At 37.2% G+C, this 21,431-nt stretch overlaps 1 protein-coding gene across 2 annotated transcripts in view; it reads right to left on the reverse strand.

The window, feature by feature from the left end:
• Positions 1-8,410: 8,410 nt before the first annotated feature.
• Positions 8,411-21,431, reverse strand: part of SKAP2 (src kinase associated phosphoprotein 2) — a 119,586-nt gene continuing 106,565 nt past the window's right edge. Inside the window, exons 11-13 of one of the 2 annotated variants that reach the window (XM_015618765.3) lie at positions 20,712-20,824; positions 11,257-11,358; positions 8,411-10,851 (exon numbers count right to left, since the gene is read on the reverse strand). In XM_015618765.3, the coding sequence (XP_015474251.1) occupies positions 11,266-11,358; positions 20,712-20,824 (206 nt within the window). In that variant the 3' untranslated portion in view covers positions 8,411-10,851; positions 11,257-11,265. Of the gene's footprint in view, positions 10,852-11,256; positions 11,359-20,711; positions 20,825-21,431 lie in introns of those variants that run through there. The other variant, XR_001519609.3, reaches the window with a different exon arrangement.

Raw genomic sequence — 21,431 nt, forward strand, 5'->3', positions numbered from 1 at the left:
GATTTTATAGCTTCGTTTTTTGGTGGGGGGAAAGATGCTGTGACTAAACATCAGATTGTGAAAGCTTGGAGTTCATTTTGCTGTGAAAGGAAACATTGCACTTTATGTTAATAAACAACTGTAGGAGTTTTCACCATCCAGGAATAACTCAGACATTAGTCTGCGTTCTTTTGTCTGGAGAACAGCAAGCAGGGTAATGAAAACAAAACCCGCCGAGACATAAAAATACAATTTATACCTTTTTATCAAGCGAAGAGAAAGTTGGTTAACGTTTGAAAAGGGAGCAGTAATGTATATTTATTGACAATTTTATTGTAATAATTAGATGTTTACACAGTCTGGACATTGTGGCTAAATCACTTCCAGCATGTTTATTTGTAAAGGGCTGTTTTCAGGGCAGTGCAATAGGCTCATTAAGAAGACAGACTGTATTAAGATTCAAAGAAATTATTACTTCCTAGGCTTTGCTTCACTGGTTTGGATTTAGAATAAAATATAAAATAATTTTGAAAGAAAAAGAAGAGAAAAAAGAAAAATTAAAACCCCAACAGCAATACCATCCAAACACCCAGCAGACTGGAAATGATGAAGTAAAATGGAGAATATTTTCTCCTGTAACATCATCTTCATCTTTTCTGTTCCGAAATAATCTAGTATTGTACATTCAAAACAATACACAATATTGTGGATGCCACTTCCAAGTGTCTCTTTGTGGCTGTTAATATATATCGCTTTAACACCTGTATTTATTTTTTGCACTCCAGCTAAATGAATACATTATATTTAAGATATATTTTCCTCTTTTTACTTTATTTTTCAGGCAGTGCTGTTAGTCCACCTTTAAGAAATCTTTAAGCCAGCATTTGGTTTATACATTTATTTGATGTGTAGGTGTCCTTTTATTTTTTCTTCAGCCAAAGGAAGATCACTTTTTACAAGTCCTCAGAAATGTTTATTATTAACATGGAAACTACTGCATGTTTTATGTTTTTTCATAGCCAAATAAACAAGTGAAACTTTTATACTTATTTTTTGCAGAAACCTATTTGGGGGCTTATTTGCTAACCAGTTTAAAGTGATTTGTCTGATCTAGACTGAATTTTACACATGCTAAGTGTGCCTAAACTCCAACTACAGAGAAAGGAAAGCAGCTGAAATGGAAAGAGCTCTCAGCAACACAGCCTTGACGAGCAAGTGCTTCTACATCAAGTTAAGAGCACTGTCCTGCATTTAGTGCAGTATCCATTTTAAAATTTAAAATGTCTTTAAAAATTAAGGCAGCAAATAGGCTATAATGTTGCTCCTGTCCAAGTATGTTTCCATTACAATTAAGAAATCAATATGCAGTATTTATTGCTGAAAGATTATGCATAAAGAGGAGCACATAAAAGATATCGTTGCTTAAACCTTCCTGGCTTTCCTTTAGCTACTGTTTAGCTACTTTTCCCCAGAAGCCAACTCATTAAATGCCATCCAGTCCATTCCATATAAATGCTGTATGCTCCCCGCTCTCACAAATAAAAACAAAGATGATAAAAGAAACAGATAAAGAGATGTCAGTTTGAGAAGCAAATACTGGGCTATATTTCCTGAGAGCTGCACAAGGCAACTCACAAGCTTGAAATATTACAGATTTGGTTTTACAAGTCAATCACAGCAATATATTTGGCCTTGTAATTACTGTCAGTTTTGACAGGGAAGGCAATAATTTTTTTTCCTGACATGTGAGTTTCAATAAAATCAGGTAGCCACATCACAGAACACTTTCTTACAGAGAATTAAAAGGACTTCTCATAGAGATAAAGAATACTGCCAGGATTAAATATATGTCATACATTCAATTCAAGAGTATGGGGGGGGAAAAAAGGGGTGTGTGGGGGGGAATGACTATCCTTACATATGGACCTGATCCAAAGCCTATTATAAGGATGAGAATGTTTCTATTTACTTGAGAGGACTCTGGAAAAATCCGTTTCTATTCTCAGAAAAGACAATAGACAAAACTGAAGGCTATTTTTATCTTTTTCTCTATTTCCTAAGATGCCCAACCAGTTAAGAAAAATCAGCTAACTAAGGTGGGAAAATGGTTGCAATCTGAAATTGTAGCTATTTTGTTTTTAAAAAAAAAAAGTAAATTAAGTGGTTTCTATTTAAATTAGAAGCAATATAACATTGTATGTACTCAAAATTGCTTGGGCTCTGTCACAGCCAGCCTCACTTTGAGGTATATGATACATTAAAGAATCCTTTACCTTTTTAAAAATATACTAATTGTGGACCAAATTAATTACTGAGGTTATGCACTAACATGCTTGCTGCGTAAGAAATAGTGAACTTGGCTCCTGCTTGGAGACTGTGAAGCTGAAGAAGGATAAGGAACACATAAACCCACAGAGCAGCAGCATTTTTAGTGCACCAGGTAAAGAATAAGACCGGGCTTGTATTTATTCTGCCATTTCAGAGCAGTGTCAGCTCACCGCTGACTTACAGAATTGCAAAAAACTGGCCTGGAACAGACCTTAGGAGGTGATTTAGTACATGCCCCAACCCCAAGGCAGGAATCGCCATGGTTCAGTCATTCCTAGCAGGTGAGTTCATTCCCTGCAGGTTCTCCAAATCCTCCAGAAATGGAAATCACAGAAACTCCCCAGGCAACTAACCCCAATGCTTCGCTGCCCTCACCACTGGAAAGCTTCACCTTGTGTCTGATCCGCCTCTACCTGGAAGCAATGTAAGCCTGTTATTTCTTGGTGTCATCCATGATTAACGTGATCCCATTTAGCAACTAGGGGTGTGAGACTACTGAGAACAAAAGGCCACTCAGGCATTCCTAACATGAGAAGGAACAAACGATAAAAATTACCAACTTGGAGTTTCTTCTAAAGCCACGTCCTGTGTCACTCACCCTTCCCTCGGAACGGGTGGAATTAACACCCTGGGCAGACCGGAGCACACACTGAGCAAGCTCCTGGCAAGGAATTGTATTTCCTGCTACTTTCAGAACCTGCAACTCCATTAAGTTCTCAGGATAGGACTTAATTATGAGAGCAATAAATTTGGCCTAGAGAAAATAGAATATACTAGGAGACATAAGGACTGTCAGTGGCCCATATACAGATGTGGTAATTCTGTCTCAGTATACTCATATAACAAGATAAATCCTCACTATTACTATTACTATAGACTTGATCCTTGGCTGAAAGGAGAGGCACAGCCAGCACATTCATCTGCCATTGACAGCTGTCTATAAGATTCCTGAATACAGTACTAGTACCTGTCCCTATACAATTCTCACTTGGTAGGGAAATGGAGCAATGAAACAGACAGGGTCAAACACAACTTTTCTCACATCTGGCATACCTGCAATGTTTTCAGAAGAGCAAAACCCAATTAATCCTGGTATAATCAATCAGACCTCAGCGCAGAGTGTACAGATCATCAGGATGTGAACTGGGAGTTCAAAATGAGTAGGATGTAAAATACTTCCATCTGGTTACAAGAACTATCTTATGCCAAGGAGATCCTCTCTGGAGATCAAAATCACCAAAGCCATTCGTTTTGTGTTCACAATACTCCCTGTATTTGTTAAGTGCTGGGTACAGAGTGATTTTGAATATCAAGAACCACTTCATAGATTAATTGGCATCCTGTATCTGGGTAGTTAACTGGTGGTTAGCTCCACTTTAAACTACAAAACTTAATTAATTTTCCACAATATTTAACAATTTGATTCTAAATCCTGTATCTCATGAGTAAGAAATTTCAGGAGCAGTTGCAATAAAGCCAAGGGAACTATGTGACTAATGCTTACTCTTGTCAATAAGGAGTTAATACTGTGCCCTCAAATTAAGAATTACCTACCTAACTTTTGCTGAGTTAAAGGGGGAGACACATGGCTAAATTCCCTTGTTTCAGACTACACATGCAGAACTGACTGTTTTCAGGAAGCAGACAGTGGAAAAGACAGAAGATGTCTGTGTCATTGACAACTGCCTACATTTCAATTCTTTTTCTGTAATTCCAGCAAAAATGACAACATTCAGGATGAGCAGAACAGTCACAAGCCCACAGACAAGGGAAGGACATACTCAACCAAGTATTACGATGAATGTAGTCTGAATAGCTACAGCAATTTCAGTTAATCCATTTAACAAACAGTATGTCTACTGTTACTGTTAACTAGACAAAGTTATTGAAATGATTGTCTGCATTATCACAATTCATAATCAAACACTGTTTACCAAATGAAATATATGTGACCTCAGTAGCTGCTCAGCACTCCATTCTGTGATCCCTATGAGTCACCCTGGTCAGCTTCAGACTGAATTACTCTGACATGTATTCCCTATGTTTCAGATGTTCTGACATCTAAGCAAGGGTATTTTGCATGAAGGCCTCCTTTACATCAGCCAGACAGAATGTGCAAAATAGAATTCCACTGAAAAACATTATCATTACCATTTAATGAAACAGGCATGATGAAATCTCTTTGTGGTGCACATATACTTGCTGGAATCATCAGCTAGACTGAGGACCCACAAATGGGAACGTATCACATCATGGTTTTGTATGCCATTCTGTCAGATCAGGCTATAATTCAAAACCCTGATCTACACCTGATGAACAAACACCTGCATAAATTTCTAGCTCACTGAATTAGAGATGCTCAGAAGCAAGAGTGCAGCTGAAGGGCCTAAGATAATATCAGACATAGATCAGTAAGGCTCAGTTTTCAGCTAAGGGCCAGATACGTAGCTCTTTGTTCTCCTCCACTTGCCAAAGCCTGACAGAGACCACCACCGGTATGTATTCAAGTTCACACTTTCAAGTAGCATTCACATACTCGGCACCTGAAACATTAATTTGACCCAATTCTGTCAAAAGCTAATGTTTTAGGAAGACATCTCATGGTACATGTTCTCCTATTCACAATTTTTTTAAGTAAATTAATGCAGGAGTAAAGTGAAGATGGAGTATCCACAGAAATACAAATCATAAACATGACTTAGTGAGAGATTATTCTGGATGATGCTTCTGCATTGTGAACTTTCATTCACCTGAAAATTTACAAAGCTCAGGAGATAAGATGTTTGTTTCCTGAGCTCTGCCTTTAAAGCAGTACCAAATACATTTGAGGGAGGCAACTCTGGCCACAAGTCAATAACAACCTATAGGTGACCTTGGGTGGCTACAACAGGACAGCAAGTAGCTGAATAGGTAGTCTCAGTCTAAGGTTAAGCATACTGTGCAAGTCTCAGAATCAGAAACAAATTAATGGAAAGGAAGCCAGTTAGTTTAGAGACCTTCCAAAACAGTTATCACAATTGCTAATGCGGATTGCCTATTTTTTAGTCAAGTAACAGAAACTCTAGATGTACAGATTATTCACTTCTTCCCCTTTGATTGATGTCTAGTACACTAAAACTAAGTCCAAAATCAGCTTGAAAATAAGAAGTATCAAAGCATTAGTCTGGAGTATTTTACACACAAACAAAAATTATGGTCACAAAAGATGCAGATATTTTGATAAGATACTGCTGACACAATGCACTAAAATGGTGGGAAATTACAAAAATGGAGCGAATAGAATTATGAGCACGTCAACGTAAACACCAGAAAGGAGAAACCAGCATCGAAACAAGATTGTAAGTGACGATATAATAAAACCCACTCCTTCCTATACACATGTGTGCATTCATGCCTGACTGCTTTTAATTTAAATATAAGGAAAGAATGGCAGTCCTCTCAGAAGAGAGAAACAGAAAAGGAAGATTCTCTCCTGATGCCATGTAACTGTTTACAGATTTCATTTTTTCCCTTCCACACTGAAATAAGTCTGAGAGGCTGAAGACCACCAATGAACAAACTGAGTTGCCCACGCCTGTCAGACTGTCTGTGCTCTGTTCTTCTCATGCTGACCCTATTAGAACTGACTATTAAAAAGCAGCATTGGGCCATGTCAGCTCTTGGGTGGGAGGCTGCCAAGGCACACATCTATGCTGCTGGCTTTTCAAAGATTGTTAATGATCCTGTGCAATGCTTTTTTTCCTTTACCCCAGGCAGTTCTGCATGGGGGTCAGCTCTGGGGTTCTACACACTTGTCTTGCAGCACAAGGTGTAAAACTAAAGTCCTTATTGCCGTGGCCATTAAAAATCCCACAGCACTATTTACAAATATGGAAGCAATTACAGCAGATTGGAAGTGGCCAAACTGGTAATTCTCTTCCACCAACATAAGTCCACCCACTGTAACTGAATGTAGATTTTTTATTTTTTTTTCATCTCACAGCATAAACTTTAAAGTCTTGCTGTAAAATGCTCATTAGCCAACAAATCTCTTTATGGAGTAGCACTTACTTTACAGTAGAGGGTGAAAGGAAGTTTTCTCTATGGGTTGTGAGACAGCGAGAATATTTCAGGGTAAAAGCTCCAACATATCAGTTTGCTAGAGCAGAAAATTAATAGAGATAGATTGGTTTTTAGTGGCATTTGAAACTATCTGCTTCTTCATCTACCAGCAGCTCTTCTTCTCAGACTGCCTGCACCATTGTACTTTGTTCTCCGGCACATTGCTACAAGATGACACGTCGGATTTTAAAGCTTTTCCTGTTAATTAAAATACTTGTCCTCCCAAAAAGCTGGGAAGAAGCTGACAGCTTCAGTTTTAAATTTGACTTATGTTAACATGGTTTTCAGGTGCAGATGTTTTTCCTCTACTTTGCTTTGAACCCAGAAACTGAATTTCTATGAATTCCTCTATGTGATAGTTTGGAGTAACTCCAGACATCAAAAAGAGAATTGTCTAGATCCCATTACAAAATCACTCCTAAACAAATCTGTAAAAGGCTATGATATAACAATTCATGGGTTATCACTGCCTAATCTGCTTTACAATTAAAGGGAAAATAAGCATATATATTACTTAGCACAACACAGCTGGGTAAGAAAAGCTGCAATTCTTTCACTTGCACATCTTGCCGCCATCTAAGCCCCCTTTACTTCATCCTGTAGGATGGAAAGACGAATCAAGTCACAATTGCATCCCAGAAGTGCCAAATGCTGTGCTTACATCCAGCTTGAATCCACAATTTTAAGTTCATAATGTGAAGTTGGTTGGTGCTGGTCCCTCACAGTAAGACAATGTTGGGCAGGAAGCAAACTCTAAGACAGAGATGCAGATTTGGCAGAGCACTTTTTGCTGAGCTTAGTGTCAGATTTCCTAAATAAAGATGGAATTAAGCAGACTCCTCTCTGTAAAATATCCACTTCAGAGAAGCTCTGGTAAGTGGAGGTCTTACAGAGTTTATCAGTACTTGGAAAATGGAAAGTTGTTTATAAGATTTCTATGCATATGCTTTTTCCCACAGTTACATACTAATAAATTTTTCATCGACCTGAGTGAGAGATGAGAGAAACTTCAAATGGCTCATGCAACTGAAGAGCACACCACTGTCATCTACCTGGGTACTTTCAACACAGTTTAATATTTTACAGCTTCCCTCTAGATCCCACTGAACTTTATCATGCCAGGATTCTAATTTACACCCACAACTTCATTTTGCTTTACCTGAGGTAGAAAAATGGATTTCTATCATTTGGCTTAAAGAAAACAGTGCTATTCTTTTGTTTGGTTCAGCTTATGGAAATAATTGCATCTCTTTCTGAAAGAGGACAGAGAGGATTCAGCAAAGAAAGCACTTTGAAACTGTATTCCCTGTTTTTGAGTTACTGTTTGAGATCCTGATGCAAAAGCAAGTGAATTCAATAGCTTCTCGGTTTCAACAATCTTTGGATCAGGTTCTAAAGGGTTACTCTTTACACTCCTTCTAATACTGTGCCATACTCAGACTGCAGAGCCAAAAAAAAAGAAATAAGTTTATGCATTTAGCTTTGAATTTAGAATGGGATATTAATTAGAACTCACTTTCAGCTTAATTCCAGTCACAGAAAGTTTTTATCCTTAATAGGGGATCAAAAGGTAAGCTGAGCCATATCACTTCTCTAAATCTTATCCATACATCTTTCTGATAGAAGAACCAGTGCATGCACTGCCATCAGTACATGTAATTAGTGGCAGTATGCACAAAGGGGTATATCCTAACGAGATGCTGCAAAAATATGTGAACCAGTTATCCGTATACAGAACCACATGAAAAGATACTACAGAGTGGCATGATTATATCCGGGTGCCTCTGCTATAAAAAGCATTTGTATTACCCTTACTTCTCTGAATAAATTCAAATGACAGCCCCATTTCATTTCTTCATTCAGTCTGGAGGCCAGATGGCATTAGAATCATTTACTTCACCTTGTTGTGCTTAATTACTACAATCAACACACTATTTTCCAAATTAATCATAACAAAGTAATTTCATTAGTAACACAGCAGGCTGTTGAATTATTAGCATCATAACAGTTTGCAAACAATTAAACTTTATTTGAACCTTAAAAATTTGCAGAGTAGAACATTATTATAAGATCTAATGGCAGTACCATACAAATCCAGAATACAGCAAATAATCAAGTAAAACGTTGTACAATGTGAGAGTTACAATTACCTTTTAAAAATCTGCTCTCTCACCATTCACAGAAAGGCAAGCACAATCTAAGTGAACAAAGAAAATGAAGCAATTAGCATCCTCTACCCGAGTTTCATGTAAGTTGCATTAACTGAGATTTTCTCATCCAAAAAAGGTTATGGTATTCACACAGGTTTAAAGTAAACCATTAATCCGTGGCCCATCGCTGGTTTATTCGGAGACATTACCAGTGAGTTTCAGGATATCTTTCACGTTTGGAATTTAAGGCAGTTTATTTGCTCTCCCCTAGCAATAAGTAGGAAGAAGCGGGAAACCCTAAGAGAGAATTACAGACAAAAGCCACTCGCTGTCTACGCTCGTCACCACCCAGGAGAGGCCGCGCCGGGCAGCTCTGCCCCTCATCGCTTGGGGAAGGACTCCCTCTCCTGGAAAAAAGGCAGAAACGGCGCGGGCCAGGCAGGGAGGGGGAAGGGGACGGGGACAGCCCCGGGATCCGCCTCCGCCGTCCCACGAAAATCTGCTGCCACCCAGCGCCGCGGCCGCGCAGCGCAAGGGCCGCGCCAGGGCCGCCCCCGCCCCGCGCCGGGCCCGGCCCTCAGCGAGCGCCGAGCCAAGACACCCCTCACAGGAGGTGGGGGAGGGTTTATTCCCTAAAAAGTGCATGGTGGTGGTGGTGGTGGTGGTGGTGGTGGTGGTGGTGGGATTCGGAATTCTGTCATTAATAAAAAGCCATTTCGGTGGGCAAATTTATGGCGCTGCCATGTTAACAAGGGAGAAGGAGCGTTTCCAGCCCCGCTATTAACGCTTCACATTCTGTACACAATCCACCAGTACGCTTGACAAATTAAAGTAGTAAAAGATCTGAAGACTATAATCTATCATTTTAATGCTTCGCTGATAACGCACAGAATCAATTCCAATGACTATCTCTTTAAAAAATTACAACAGAACTCCGTCCCGTTTGACGCCTATTAGAATTCAGTGTACCAGCAAGTATCATACATTAGCTAACACAGTGCACAACATCTTAGTTCCCTGAAAGGATCCAAATTCCCCGTTCACACCAAGGTTTCCCTTTAACCCCCCGTGCTCCCGGGGTCCGCCTGAAGCATAAACAGCACAAGCAGCTACACGGGGACCTGCACAGGCTCAGCAACTTGCTCACGGGCTGGCCTGACCTGCCTCCTTGGCACATTACGGGTCTCACAAATCAGCCATCGGCGAGGACCCAAAAGAGCTGATCTTGCATGCTAATGGTAAAACAGATCTCCAAAAGTAGAGTTTGTAAAGTATTAACTCTGACTTGCCCAACCACCTGTCCACAACCCCTTAGTGCACTTTTTTATGTTTCAATCAATGTTTTTGATTAACCACAAAGTTACGGCTTTGACACGAGAGCGCAGGTAGCTGTTGCTAATCCACAGAGGGTGAAGATGAAGATCTCTATTGCACAACTTGCATCAGAATTCCACATACCATCAAGGTATCCAGATTTAACTCTGCAAAAGTATCTATAAGTACAGATAAAATACTTCACACTACCATGGACAAAAATATTTTTACCTGCAATTCAGCTTGTGTTGACTTAAAAAAATTCTGGTTAATATATTTTCACAAATTTTCATAGAATTACCATGTCCAAGTCAGAATGGTACCACGGCAGTATTACCACACAGGCTCATTTATTATACCAGCAAAATAATAAAGTCTTCATTGTGTGTCAACAAAATAGTAATTAACAATACAATACTAAATATATGAGAAAAATAAATCATTAGCTAAAGCATAACTTAAAAATATTTGGAAACAGAATACGCTGAAGACTTGAAATATTACACATAAATTTCCCTCAGCTTTCTGATGAAACTGCACAAGATGTACAGTGAGCATCAAAAGGTTAATCCACACGTGAAGTGAGTAATAGTTTACCCTCGATGCTCTGCTTAATTTTTCTGGATCTGCAGAACAGGAAAAGATAGCAAAATTCCCTGAGAAAACACAAACCTATGGCTATACAGAGTGCTGCTAACATGTTAAAAAAAGAGCAACAGGCACTGTACGGCTGCTTGTGCCCCATATGTTAATTACCATCTATTTAATTTCCTAGCATTACAATTCTATAAAAAGTGGCTAAGAAGAACATTTCCGTGAAGTTATGATCAATTACAGTTTATAATGTTTAATATACACAAGGCAACGATCTGACTACATTCGCTGAAACCGCAAAACATGTACAGCAGAATCTTCTTCCAGAGGCTGGCTCTGTAAACTGCAGCTGCACACCACTCTTCATTTCAAGTGCAGATTTCTCCTGATTAGGGAGAGGGAAGTTGAAAGTTCATCATTAACCAAAAAACCTCAAACGTACATATCAAACCCAGTCCAAATATCCATCCCCTTCCACAGTTTTCTGCACAGACAGATAAATATACATATTACTAAAGTAAAAAACTAAATAGAAACAGCACCAATTTTATTTTTTAAAAAATCTGAAAAAGGGACACAGTTATTAAATATATCATCTTTGTACTCTGTGGTTTAATATTTCATATGGAATCCCAGAAAAAAAAGTACTTTAATTGAACCTTCAATATATTTTGCCATAATCTTTATGTTAACAGGACTCCTCCAAAGGTTCCAGGAAAGACATACTTATGAAACAGAGAACAAGGGAACATATAAGCCATTACAGAAGATTGGATTAAAATGTACTTACCCAGGCCTCTCAAATATCATACATCTCCATTATGTAGGCTTTAGGCACCAAGCCAATGGTTCCCTTCATTTCTCCTACCCACCAGCCAAATCTATTGTACTCCTAATTGAAAACAATACGCAGTATTAACCTTTAGTCTGATATAAATGCAATGGAGTTTTGTATGCAACTCCTTATGGATGCTTTCTCTTATATGCAGTTATAATAATTTCAACTGAAAATTAAAACATTTTATCTTTTTGTTATAGGAATTCACATGCAAAGGCAGAAGCTAAATTTTAAAAAGGCCAGGCATACTCAAGAAAATTTCTTAATTATGGCCATGCTTCTCTAACACTCACTAAAAGCAGCCAACCTCCTTAATCCTCTGTTCATCATCCTCTTGTCTTTGTAACTAAAATCTAACAGCACAATGTTGACATATAACAATCAACAGGATTCTTTTTGTATCACAAGCTAAACTCTAAGAAACTAACCATCAACTTATTTTAAAACCTACTTCACTTAAATGTGAAGGGAACACTGTATATCTAATACATAATATATTTATATGGACAAAGTCTACTATTGCTTTAGGCTTGCAGAAAATTCTACAGATCTCATATTCCTGACAGATGACTAATGTACTCCTGTTTCAAATATGTTTAGGCTTAGTGACTTAAATATGAAACAAAATGAATTATAATAGTTTAAAGAAATAATATCTTCCAAAAGCAGTACCAAGAAAGAGTATTGTGGTATTGTGGTATATAATTATTGTAAAAATAAAATAATGTAATACCGATATGTAATTATTGTATATTGTGGTATATAATTTACTTTTTTCCTATTTTAAGATCAATCCTAACAATGGTTCAATAAATTGTAACAGCTGGAACTGCACACACATATATACTGAGTTAAAAATGAAGCATTATTAAAACTAAATGATTAGTAAAACAGAAACTACTTTGGAGCAAATGTACAAAGTACAAAATACACAGATACATCTGATAAGCAACATCTGTTTCCTGCTACACTGCTCTTCTGATAAGAATTTTGAATTACCAGTGCTACTGAAATGAAGCTACTATTTTGAACTGTCGGTAAAGTTTTTTGATTATAAATAGCCAAGTGGAGCTTAAGGGTTAATGGAGTTTCATTAGAGCCTGAGCTATAATGATTTGCTGCTGGCATATTTTGCCTGGTCAAGAGTTCTCTGGGGTCCTATGAGGTGCTTAGTATACTCAGCTCTCTCTCTGCTTAACTACGATGGCCCGCTTTCATGTGGGCTTTTTTTCTTTTTTCTTTTTTTTTTTCCTTTGCCTTTTGCCTTTTTTTTTTTTCCTTTTCTTTTTTTTTTATGCTTGCATGCAGGCACACACAGTTTTATATTTTCTAATTGTGGAAGGGTGAACATTAGTCTTCAATTAAACATTTTCTTCCTTCTCTTAACAGTCGATTGGTGATTTAGAAGATTCTATCCTACTATGCATGAAATACTGCAATGTGATTTAAAGGAAATCCACTCAAAAAACAGCAGGAAAACCTTCATTTATTATGTGAACATGCAAACAAGAAAGCTGCAAAATAATTCCACCTTCTTTCCCCTTCTACTGCAAAGCAGACTGCTGGGGATGGGTTTGGTCTTGAAAGTCTAGAGGTATCTGAACCTGATCTTCAGTCACACTGCTCTCCACAGAAGTTAATAACCTTTCCCATGGGGCTTCACATTACACCCCAAATCCTTAAAGGCGAAACACTGAGGTTTATAATCTTCTAGATCAGCCTGTTTAAAAATCTATGCTTTATCTCACAATACACTGTTTAAATATACAAACTAGAATTCAAGACCAAAGTGGGAAATTGCTGAAAGGAGCGGCACTCACGTATACTACTGGAATCTCAGCAATAAATCTCTCCAACAGAAAGCAACAAAAGATTTTAAACTGCTACATGGAATTCGCACAGTGACTGACAAGAGTGATTAAGCAAGTTTTGCTAGACATCAGCCAAAAAAACAAACAATACATGAAATGAGGGAAGTGGCTCAGTTAAGCAGCCATTAAACTGCTTATGACAAATGGCACAGAAAAAGTCTGTGGATTACATTAGCCATTGAAAATGTTCCACTTAGCAACACTACATGGACTTAGAAACAATTGTTTTTAAAGAAACAATTCAGATAGCTCAAATTAAAATTAAAAGCATGCTGCTGTTTTGAAAACTTTCTGGGTTTTGCTACTTACTTATACACCACTTACTGCTCTGGCATGAAGCTAAGTGAGAAGATGAAATGAATGTTGATGTAACAGACTAGTAAACTAATTTAAGGATTCAATGCAACCATTATACCGTACCAACAATATTGCAACACAGAAGCTCTTACTTTACATTACTATTCTTTGTGTGGGTCTCAAGAGCAACATGAATCCCAATTAAACTATATGCAGTCTATAGAAGTCTGAACAAAAATATAATGCAGATACCTGGCTACCAAGAACATAAAACCTTAATCTCTGGTTGTAGAATAATTAGATAGCAGTCCCTTTTAAACTGATTAAAGTACAGACATTTCTCTTTAAACTCCTAACCCCTCCTTCCTATCCTCAGTAACATGAAAGAATGCTTAACTAGTGAGGCAGATAAGCAGCCCCCCCAGTCCTTTCTTGAAGTCACCCATAAAATCCAAATTGATCTATTGTTTCTATCAATGTTATCAATTATAAACTCCTTTGCAGCAATATAATTTCATTAACACACTGCTGTTGTGAGGTCCATATGTCTATTACTGCTGCTTAAGATGTGTAGAATAAAAGTCTGCAGTCCACATTTGTGGAAAATAAGGATTAATACACCAAAGGATATGAATACAGTTAGGAGTTTTATATGAATAAAAAAGTTGGGAAACATGGTGCTTTTGCAAGCATCAGCCTCAGATCTCAGGTACCACTGGGTTTACCATCTGGTATCCCTCACTGCATTCAGCTCTTAATATCACTGCTAACATAGGCAAGCGACTATACTTCAGAAGGACTGATAAAATAATGAAGAGTCCTTTAATCTACAGGAAACCATTGTAGTCAATTTATAAGAAATATTGCATCCCTTTGTAGGATGTGTAATTATTTTCTATTAATCATGTGCTATAAAGCTACATTATGTGGTTATTCTGTTATCACTAGAAAGAGGCCTGCAGTCAGCTCCTGACAATGTTAGGTAATTACTAACACAAAGCTTCTTTCTCCTTATGTAGAAACGCTATCAAGATCCAGAGGTGCTGTGATGCTCGCTGTATGAAAATAACTCTCCAAAGAAATTCAATAACTGCAAAATGAATTGCTCCAAGGCAAATAGAGGGATAGGAGAGGGGGGCAGGGCCAGATCCAGCCGCCCTGCAATGAGGAGAATGCACAAGTGTGCGGCCACGCTCTGCCATGTGACAGGGAGCACATTTGCCATACCAGGCAATGTTAGCAGGGCTGGGGGGAGGAGGGGGCCACCACAACCTACCCACCTCCCCCTCTGGAAGACAAGCACCAAGCACCAGGGCAATGGAATATATTATGCCAAATAATATGAAACAACAACCTTAACAAATGAGCAAATGCTTTCTAAGCTACTTCTGCATTTCCACTGTCATAGAGTGTATTATTTTTTTTCCCCAGCAGAAATTTATTAACCAAAGTGAAGTGATTTCAGAGAGCAGGAAGGAACAGGTTATGATTTAACATTTAACATGCTGGCAAAACACTCTCTATACAGCATGCTAGATAGCAGGGGGTGAAAATCCCATGAGGGTTTACAGGCTCCTTAAATGCTCTCAACTGAACGTGCTGTGAGCAAATGCTTCTCCTTGTCCTCATCCCACCCATTTCACTGCACTCATGTCTAGGTACCCATGACTTCATGAGACACTGATCATAGAACCTTTTTACTTGGGGAAAATGCAATAGTTAGCAATACACTCCCTGTTTTCTACAGATACCATTTAAATTCAAGATTTTAGTCCTCTACAGAAAATAATTTTGATATTTTGACATACAAAAAGAGAAAATTTTTATACTTGATTTCCAAAACAGTTGCCTGGAACTTAGAACAGTTCTTCTGCCTGTGTGAGATTCTCCAGATGCTTTCCACCATATAAACTTCTACTAACTTCAGCAAAAGTTGAGAACATCTAGTTCTTGTGCAATTAAGTCTCTATTGTTGAATACATATGGTTTGTTTATTCATGTTTGTGGTGTGGGCTTTTTTATTTGTTTGGTTTTTAAAAAGTTGCTGAAAATTATCATTGTGTTTCAATGCCTTGAAGAAAAAAATGGAGTTGTATTTAAAAAAAAACACAAACTGAAGTATGTGAATTCAAGATTTTTCTCCTTCCTTCTAGTGGCACTGTGAGTAATACTAATTTATGGGCTGAATACCTGCAAACTTTAAAACTGAAAAGCAAAATGTATCTATAGCCTTGTTTGGGGTTAAAATAAGTAACCTTGACTATCAAGCTAAATATGTGTCAGAAGCAGGGACAAATTTTTTGCAAAGAACATCCTAGGGTGTAATTTTTGCAAGATAATAGCTTAAAACATCTCCAATTCATCCGGGAGATTCATACTAGCTAAAAAGTTTTAGAACTTCCTTTGGTGTAATTGTTGAATGATACACTATCAACCAGGGAGCAGTTTTGGCACAGAACTGCATTTTCTCTAAAAGTGGAGAATGACAAATGTCTTAAATAACTGAATGAGACTTCTTCACAGGTAGTAGAGTTGTTTTAAGACAGCAATAAAATGGTCATCTTTAAAAATATAAGGGCCAGATTTATTGTATGGTTGCATTATTGGGTTTTATTTCCCACAATGACATGAGAGAAAATATACAGCAATTAAAGATTTCCAATATAAATCACAGTAAGCAGACTGAGTTCTGAAACAAAACTGCCCCCAGAAAACACCCCGGAACAATAGAAAGGCCATTTTATTTTCCATTAGATGACATGTGGCCAACTTTTTTTCTAATCTGACAGGTAAAGGCTTACATGCTATCATTATGCAAACCAACAGAGCTAGGGTCACTTTGCATTACTTCTAACCAACCTTCTGTTTAAAGGCCTTCACTATTGTCTTTAGACATGTACTTATTGTTTTTACCCCCCCTCCCATTAAGATTAAACCTAAACAAGCCAGGAAATGGGCAATGTACAGCTGAGTATTGCATTTTAGTTTTGAACAAGAGCATCCCACTGAAATTCATCTCCCAGAGCTCCCACCTTCCCACCACTGGGAAGAGCCATCAGCCTCAGCACACACACTACATTTATTTCAGATGAAGCTAAAATGGAAGATGCACTTGAACATGCTTCAATCATTAATGTGTTCTCATTCCACAAAACCAGGCTAGACCTCTTCGGACATCAAACAGCTTTGAAATAGCATGGTGTGGACACCAGGGCTCAAGCACTAAGTGTTTCACTCTGCAAATCTGCTCCTATTGGAACTCCCTATTTGCTAGAGGAGCCATAGGCAGCATGGCCGTGGAAAAAATACTGAATAAATACATTTTATTAAGATTATACAGATAGTGAACAAAATGTTTGCAGTGATTCTGAAACAGCTGCATGGTTAAGTTGCACCTTTATTTCATAAGCAGCAACCTGAGCTGTGGAGATTCTTTGTCTTTTTACTAGGCAAAAAATACAGGTTGAGGTGTGAGAATTTTGACATTTATTGTATTGAAATAATAAAAATCTGCTGCACATGAAACCTACAACCACTGAATATAGGGTAATCTAAGCACCAAGTTAACGCTCTACTTTCATGAAAAATTCTGGAGCAAAAGGTTGTCATAGATGAGGTTTCCATGAATCATAAATTCCAGAGTGAGCAGCACTGGTGTGCAATGAAATAATAAAAAGGAGAATTCCAGTTTAATATATAATTTCTGATTTTAAAGTATTTTCTAATTTAATACAAATGTAAATAAGAAATAAATTAAATTAATTTAATGTTAAGGAATATCAGTAATTCTACTAAGCAGGTGCCCACTAACATATTGAGGTAAATTTTCTGTACTACTTGCATTTGGCTGATGAAACTGTGGAACTTCATAACACAAAACATACACCTAAAGCAAATGAACAAGTACTGCAAGTGCTGCATTTGCATAAATTGTGCATACAAAACTTAGGAAAAAAATAGAACTACCTCCATCCACAGGTATCTTTGTTTCTGGAAATTGATTTCTTGAGTAGCACTATGGAAGATTTATAAAAATGATTGCTATATTATGGTCTGTTTTCCCATTTATCACATGGGCTTGAAAGCAAAGGCAAGCCCATAAATGAGCAGGAGTTAAGAGCAATCACCCTTTTAGAAAACAGGACTAGAAAGTATTGCATTTCTAATGTATTATATATATAATAGTTCTGCAGTCAATATTAAGTAAGAAATGTTATTAAAAAGTCTCTTTATCAGTGCAGCTATATTTTTTATTACAAAATGGAATAAGGGTATATAGTTTTCTGAAAGTTCACATCACTCATAGCATAACTGATAAAAGCCACTTGAATATTCGAGAATATTAGAAATTAAAATAATAGTAATAGTATATCTGTACTGATACATTGATCAATTAATCTGAAATGCTAACTATGTTTTACAATAAAGTTAACAAGTACTATTGTGATAGTTCTGTTAATTCTGCACAGATTAAAAACTCAACTTTTGAAGTAAACTTGGTAGAAAAACCTAGAAAAAAGTTGTCAGGTTTTTGGGGGTTTTTTTGTAAAAGCCCACAGGATTGCTGCCACTCAAAAGCCACAATTGACATAAATATTTAGAAAATAGCTTAAATAGTTTTTGAATACACCTTTAAAACCAGAAAAACATGCTTTTCTACAGTAACTGCATTAGTCGGGCATAGGTATCTCAGAGTCAGATTATGAGCTCATGCTCATTGCAGTTTTGATGCTCATTTAAAAAGCAAATTCAAAGTAGATTTGTCATTGCATAATATTTAGGAAGTAAACACTGCCAAATTGAAATCACGCTCATCTGTCTAATAGATATTTACTTAGAAACTTGCATATAATATATTGCTCCTCTTGCTTTATTTAAATTCTATAAATGCACAAATTTGCTAAACTGTTTCATAATGACTTTTGTTATACTAATGATTTCATTTCTTGGAAAGAAATAGTTGCTTTACCCCTAATTTCTATACAGGTATGAGAAAAGCTGGTAAAAATATATTGCTTTGGCATAACTGTTGCTGGGAGAGATGAATATCTATCTTATCACGTTCATCAGAGCAGGCTATACCATTTATATTTCACTGTAAAACAAAGAACTATTACATGTTGCACAAATATGCTCGATATTTTGTTAATGCTTCACCCTTCCTTCTATAACATGGCTATACCCGTACTTACTTCCTTATCAGCAAAATGTGATTTTCAAGAGTAATGTTCCTGGCTGACATATGATAGAAAGGCAATAAAGCCACAGCTAGGTTCAGCTGAAGCTGAATTTATGACACCATTTTGGATGCATACACATGGCCCCCTGTCAGTACCTGCATCTCTCATTTTCAACCACTAGATGGTGTGGAAAAATTAAAAAATTGCCTAGGATTCCTGCCGACTGCCACAAAATCCAAGTATTTATGTAGTGGATTAGGAAATATTTTAGAAGAAAAGTCTTGACCCACTTCAGGATGGTTAGGCTCACTTTTCCTTTGGTTATATTTTCACTTACCGGACAAAGAGCTCATAAATGATTAGACCTTGAAACTGAATCAAGTGGAGGGTTAAGACAGATAATTCCCTGGCACTTTCCCCTCCAAGGACCCTAAATTCCAAGCTGACAGTAGTGGCCAACACTCATTTTTCTGAAAAAGCTGTAACAATCTTTAAGCGAAACAGGGCTGAATTTTCTGGGCTGTATTTTGGAGTAGAAATCATTCCCACAGAGAGAGGCTCTATATATCTGGAGCAGCAGCAAGCCTGCTTCAAGGACTGATTACGGATTAATCACACCATGGCAACAGGACAGTTGATATACAGAAGACAGCTTAAGCTACTGTTTTTCTATTTTGCTCCATTTTTTAAATTAAATTTCTCACTCTTTTGGGGAAGGAGTAGCAAACAATTTTTTCACCTACAAGCTGAAGATTAAGATTTTATCGTCCCCATAATGTACCGAAGAGCACAACCCACAAAGAGGCCAAACTCATACAGTGGAATCCATTCACTCATGGGCTTTTTGTGGGGAGCGAGAGGGGGAAGAAATAGTTATTTTAAATTAGTACAATTCTTCAGAGCTGAATAACTGCTTGAAAGTTTGCCCAATCCACAAGCTTTATTCAGCCTTTAGTAATGCAATTCAGTTATTAGTTTAAGTGACAATGAAATACCTCAAAAGACATACATGGTCAAATTAATATTAGTAATACATCTTCTGTATTTTTATATAGGACTGTCCTTCTATCCATAAATCTTAAATTTATTTCAAACAGAAGCTGTTACATTTATTATCCCCAAATGTAGTTAAAGTTATCGCAGAAGATTTAAAGCAATTGCGACAAAACTTAATTTGAAACTAGGACAAACAGATGTCTTTAGCTTTCATACTTGTGTATTTCAGTGACCTACAATATTTTTTGTAGTAATTACACTGAATGGCAATTAGATAGACACATTTTTTAAAGTAGGTTTTTTTCCAATGAGAACTTTAAAAGCTCAGCTTTCTTTTCTAATATGTGGGGAAAACAAATTTCCTCTGAATAATTGTTCAGAAGTAGACTGCAATGGACCATGAGATACATATTTTAACAGAGGCTTTGTTTTTGTTGGGGAGGTAAAGGAAAAATCTGAAAATTAACCAATATTAACATAGAATATAACTTCATGTCTTTACTGTTTAGTCACAATTCAGATGAGAGAAATTGCATTTCTCATTTGCTTTGGAAACAGAAATGTAGTAAAAAATGCCCAAATCTGTCAGAGCAAACGAATTTGGAATCTGAGCTCTCAGAACAATAACAATATGCATACAAAGATGAAAGCATAGTTCAAAAAAAAACAAACCATCTTCTGTAGCAAGATCCCAAAAAAGTCAGAATCAGCAGAGTCAGGAATATAAAACAGGAAACAAAAAACATAACATACAAGATAACTTAAAATTCTACAAGGTTAACTTCTATGAGCAGAAAGTACATTGTCTCCTGTTAAGTCAGTTAACAAATGGTAGCCAAGATTTAACAAGTAAATAAACATGCTTTAAAGTTAATTCCTGTTACACGGCTATGTTTTAATTGTGATTATAGTTCATTTGACAAAATAATTAATTGCAGTGAGTATCTGATTGCAGACAAAGGATCTGAAAGGGAGTGCCAATTTCCCCCCACAGAACTTTGGGAATGTGCCCTTGTGCCATGGCTCTCTTTTTACAACATGTAGCCCCAGTAGTGCCTCATACCTTGCTGATAATGTAGATAACATCACCACGTTTAAATGTCAACTCATCAGTTTCATCTCCTGTGCAGTCCCACAAACCTTGATAGAAATTGGCATAATCGGTATTTTCGCTATCTGCAAAGAAAACAGCATCTAATTATAAAACAATCAAGATCGAGGATAACTAAAGTTACTCTTTGAATCTCCAGATAGTACAAAGCAATTTATTAGCACACACTTCTTATTCCTCTTTTCAGAAACAGCTCCTTCCTGCCATGAAAGCAAGTGAAAAATAAGTTTAATGCACAAGCCCTTCACAGCACAAGTGATGCAAGTTGCATCACTTAGAGACATGAAGCTACAGGTTTTCAAGGCATTTTTCAAAGCTGCAACTTAAAGCAGCTATTTTTCCTCTACCAGTATATTTCTAGCAAGCCATATATGTATCCCAACTTTAAACTGATAAAACTGCTAGAATATAATTAATAATGATCAGTGAAAGGAAGCTAAAGCATTTCGTGATACACTCCCCCTCTTTCTCCTGTTCCAACAAAATTAAATAGCTTCTCTGAGAACCTTTGAGATAATCCTTGATTCTTCCTTCTGAAATATTAGAGAACTTGGAAACTGTTGCTGAAACTGCATTTCAAAAATATTTGTGTCAGCTCCAGCTTAGGACATTAAGCCCTGGCTAAACGTGCATCTACACTGCGGTCATAAACTCATCCTTCTAGCAGCATAA

This window comes from Parus major, chromosome 2 (genome assembly GCF_001522545.3).
Source record: "Parus major isolate Abel chromosome 2, Parus_major1.1, whole genome shotgun sequence".
Taxonomy (NCBI): domain Eukaryota; kingdom Metazoa; phylum Chordata; class Aves; order Passeriformes; family Paridae; genus Parus; species Parus major.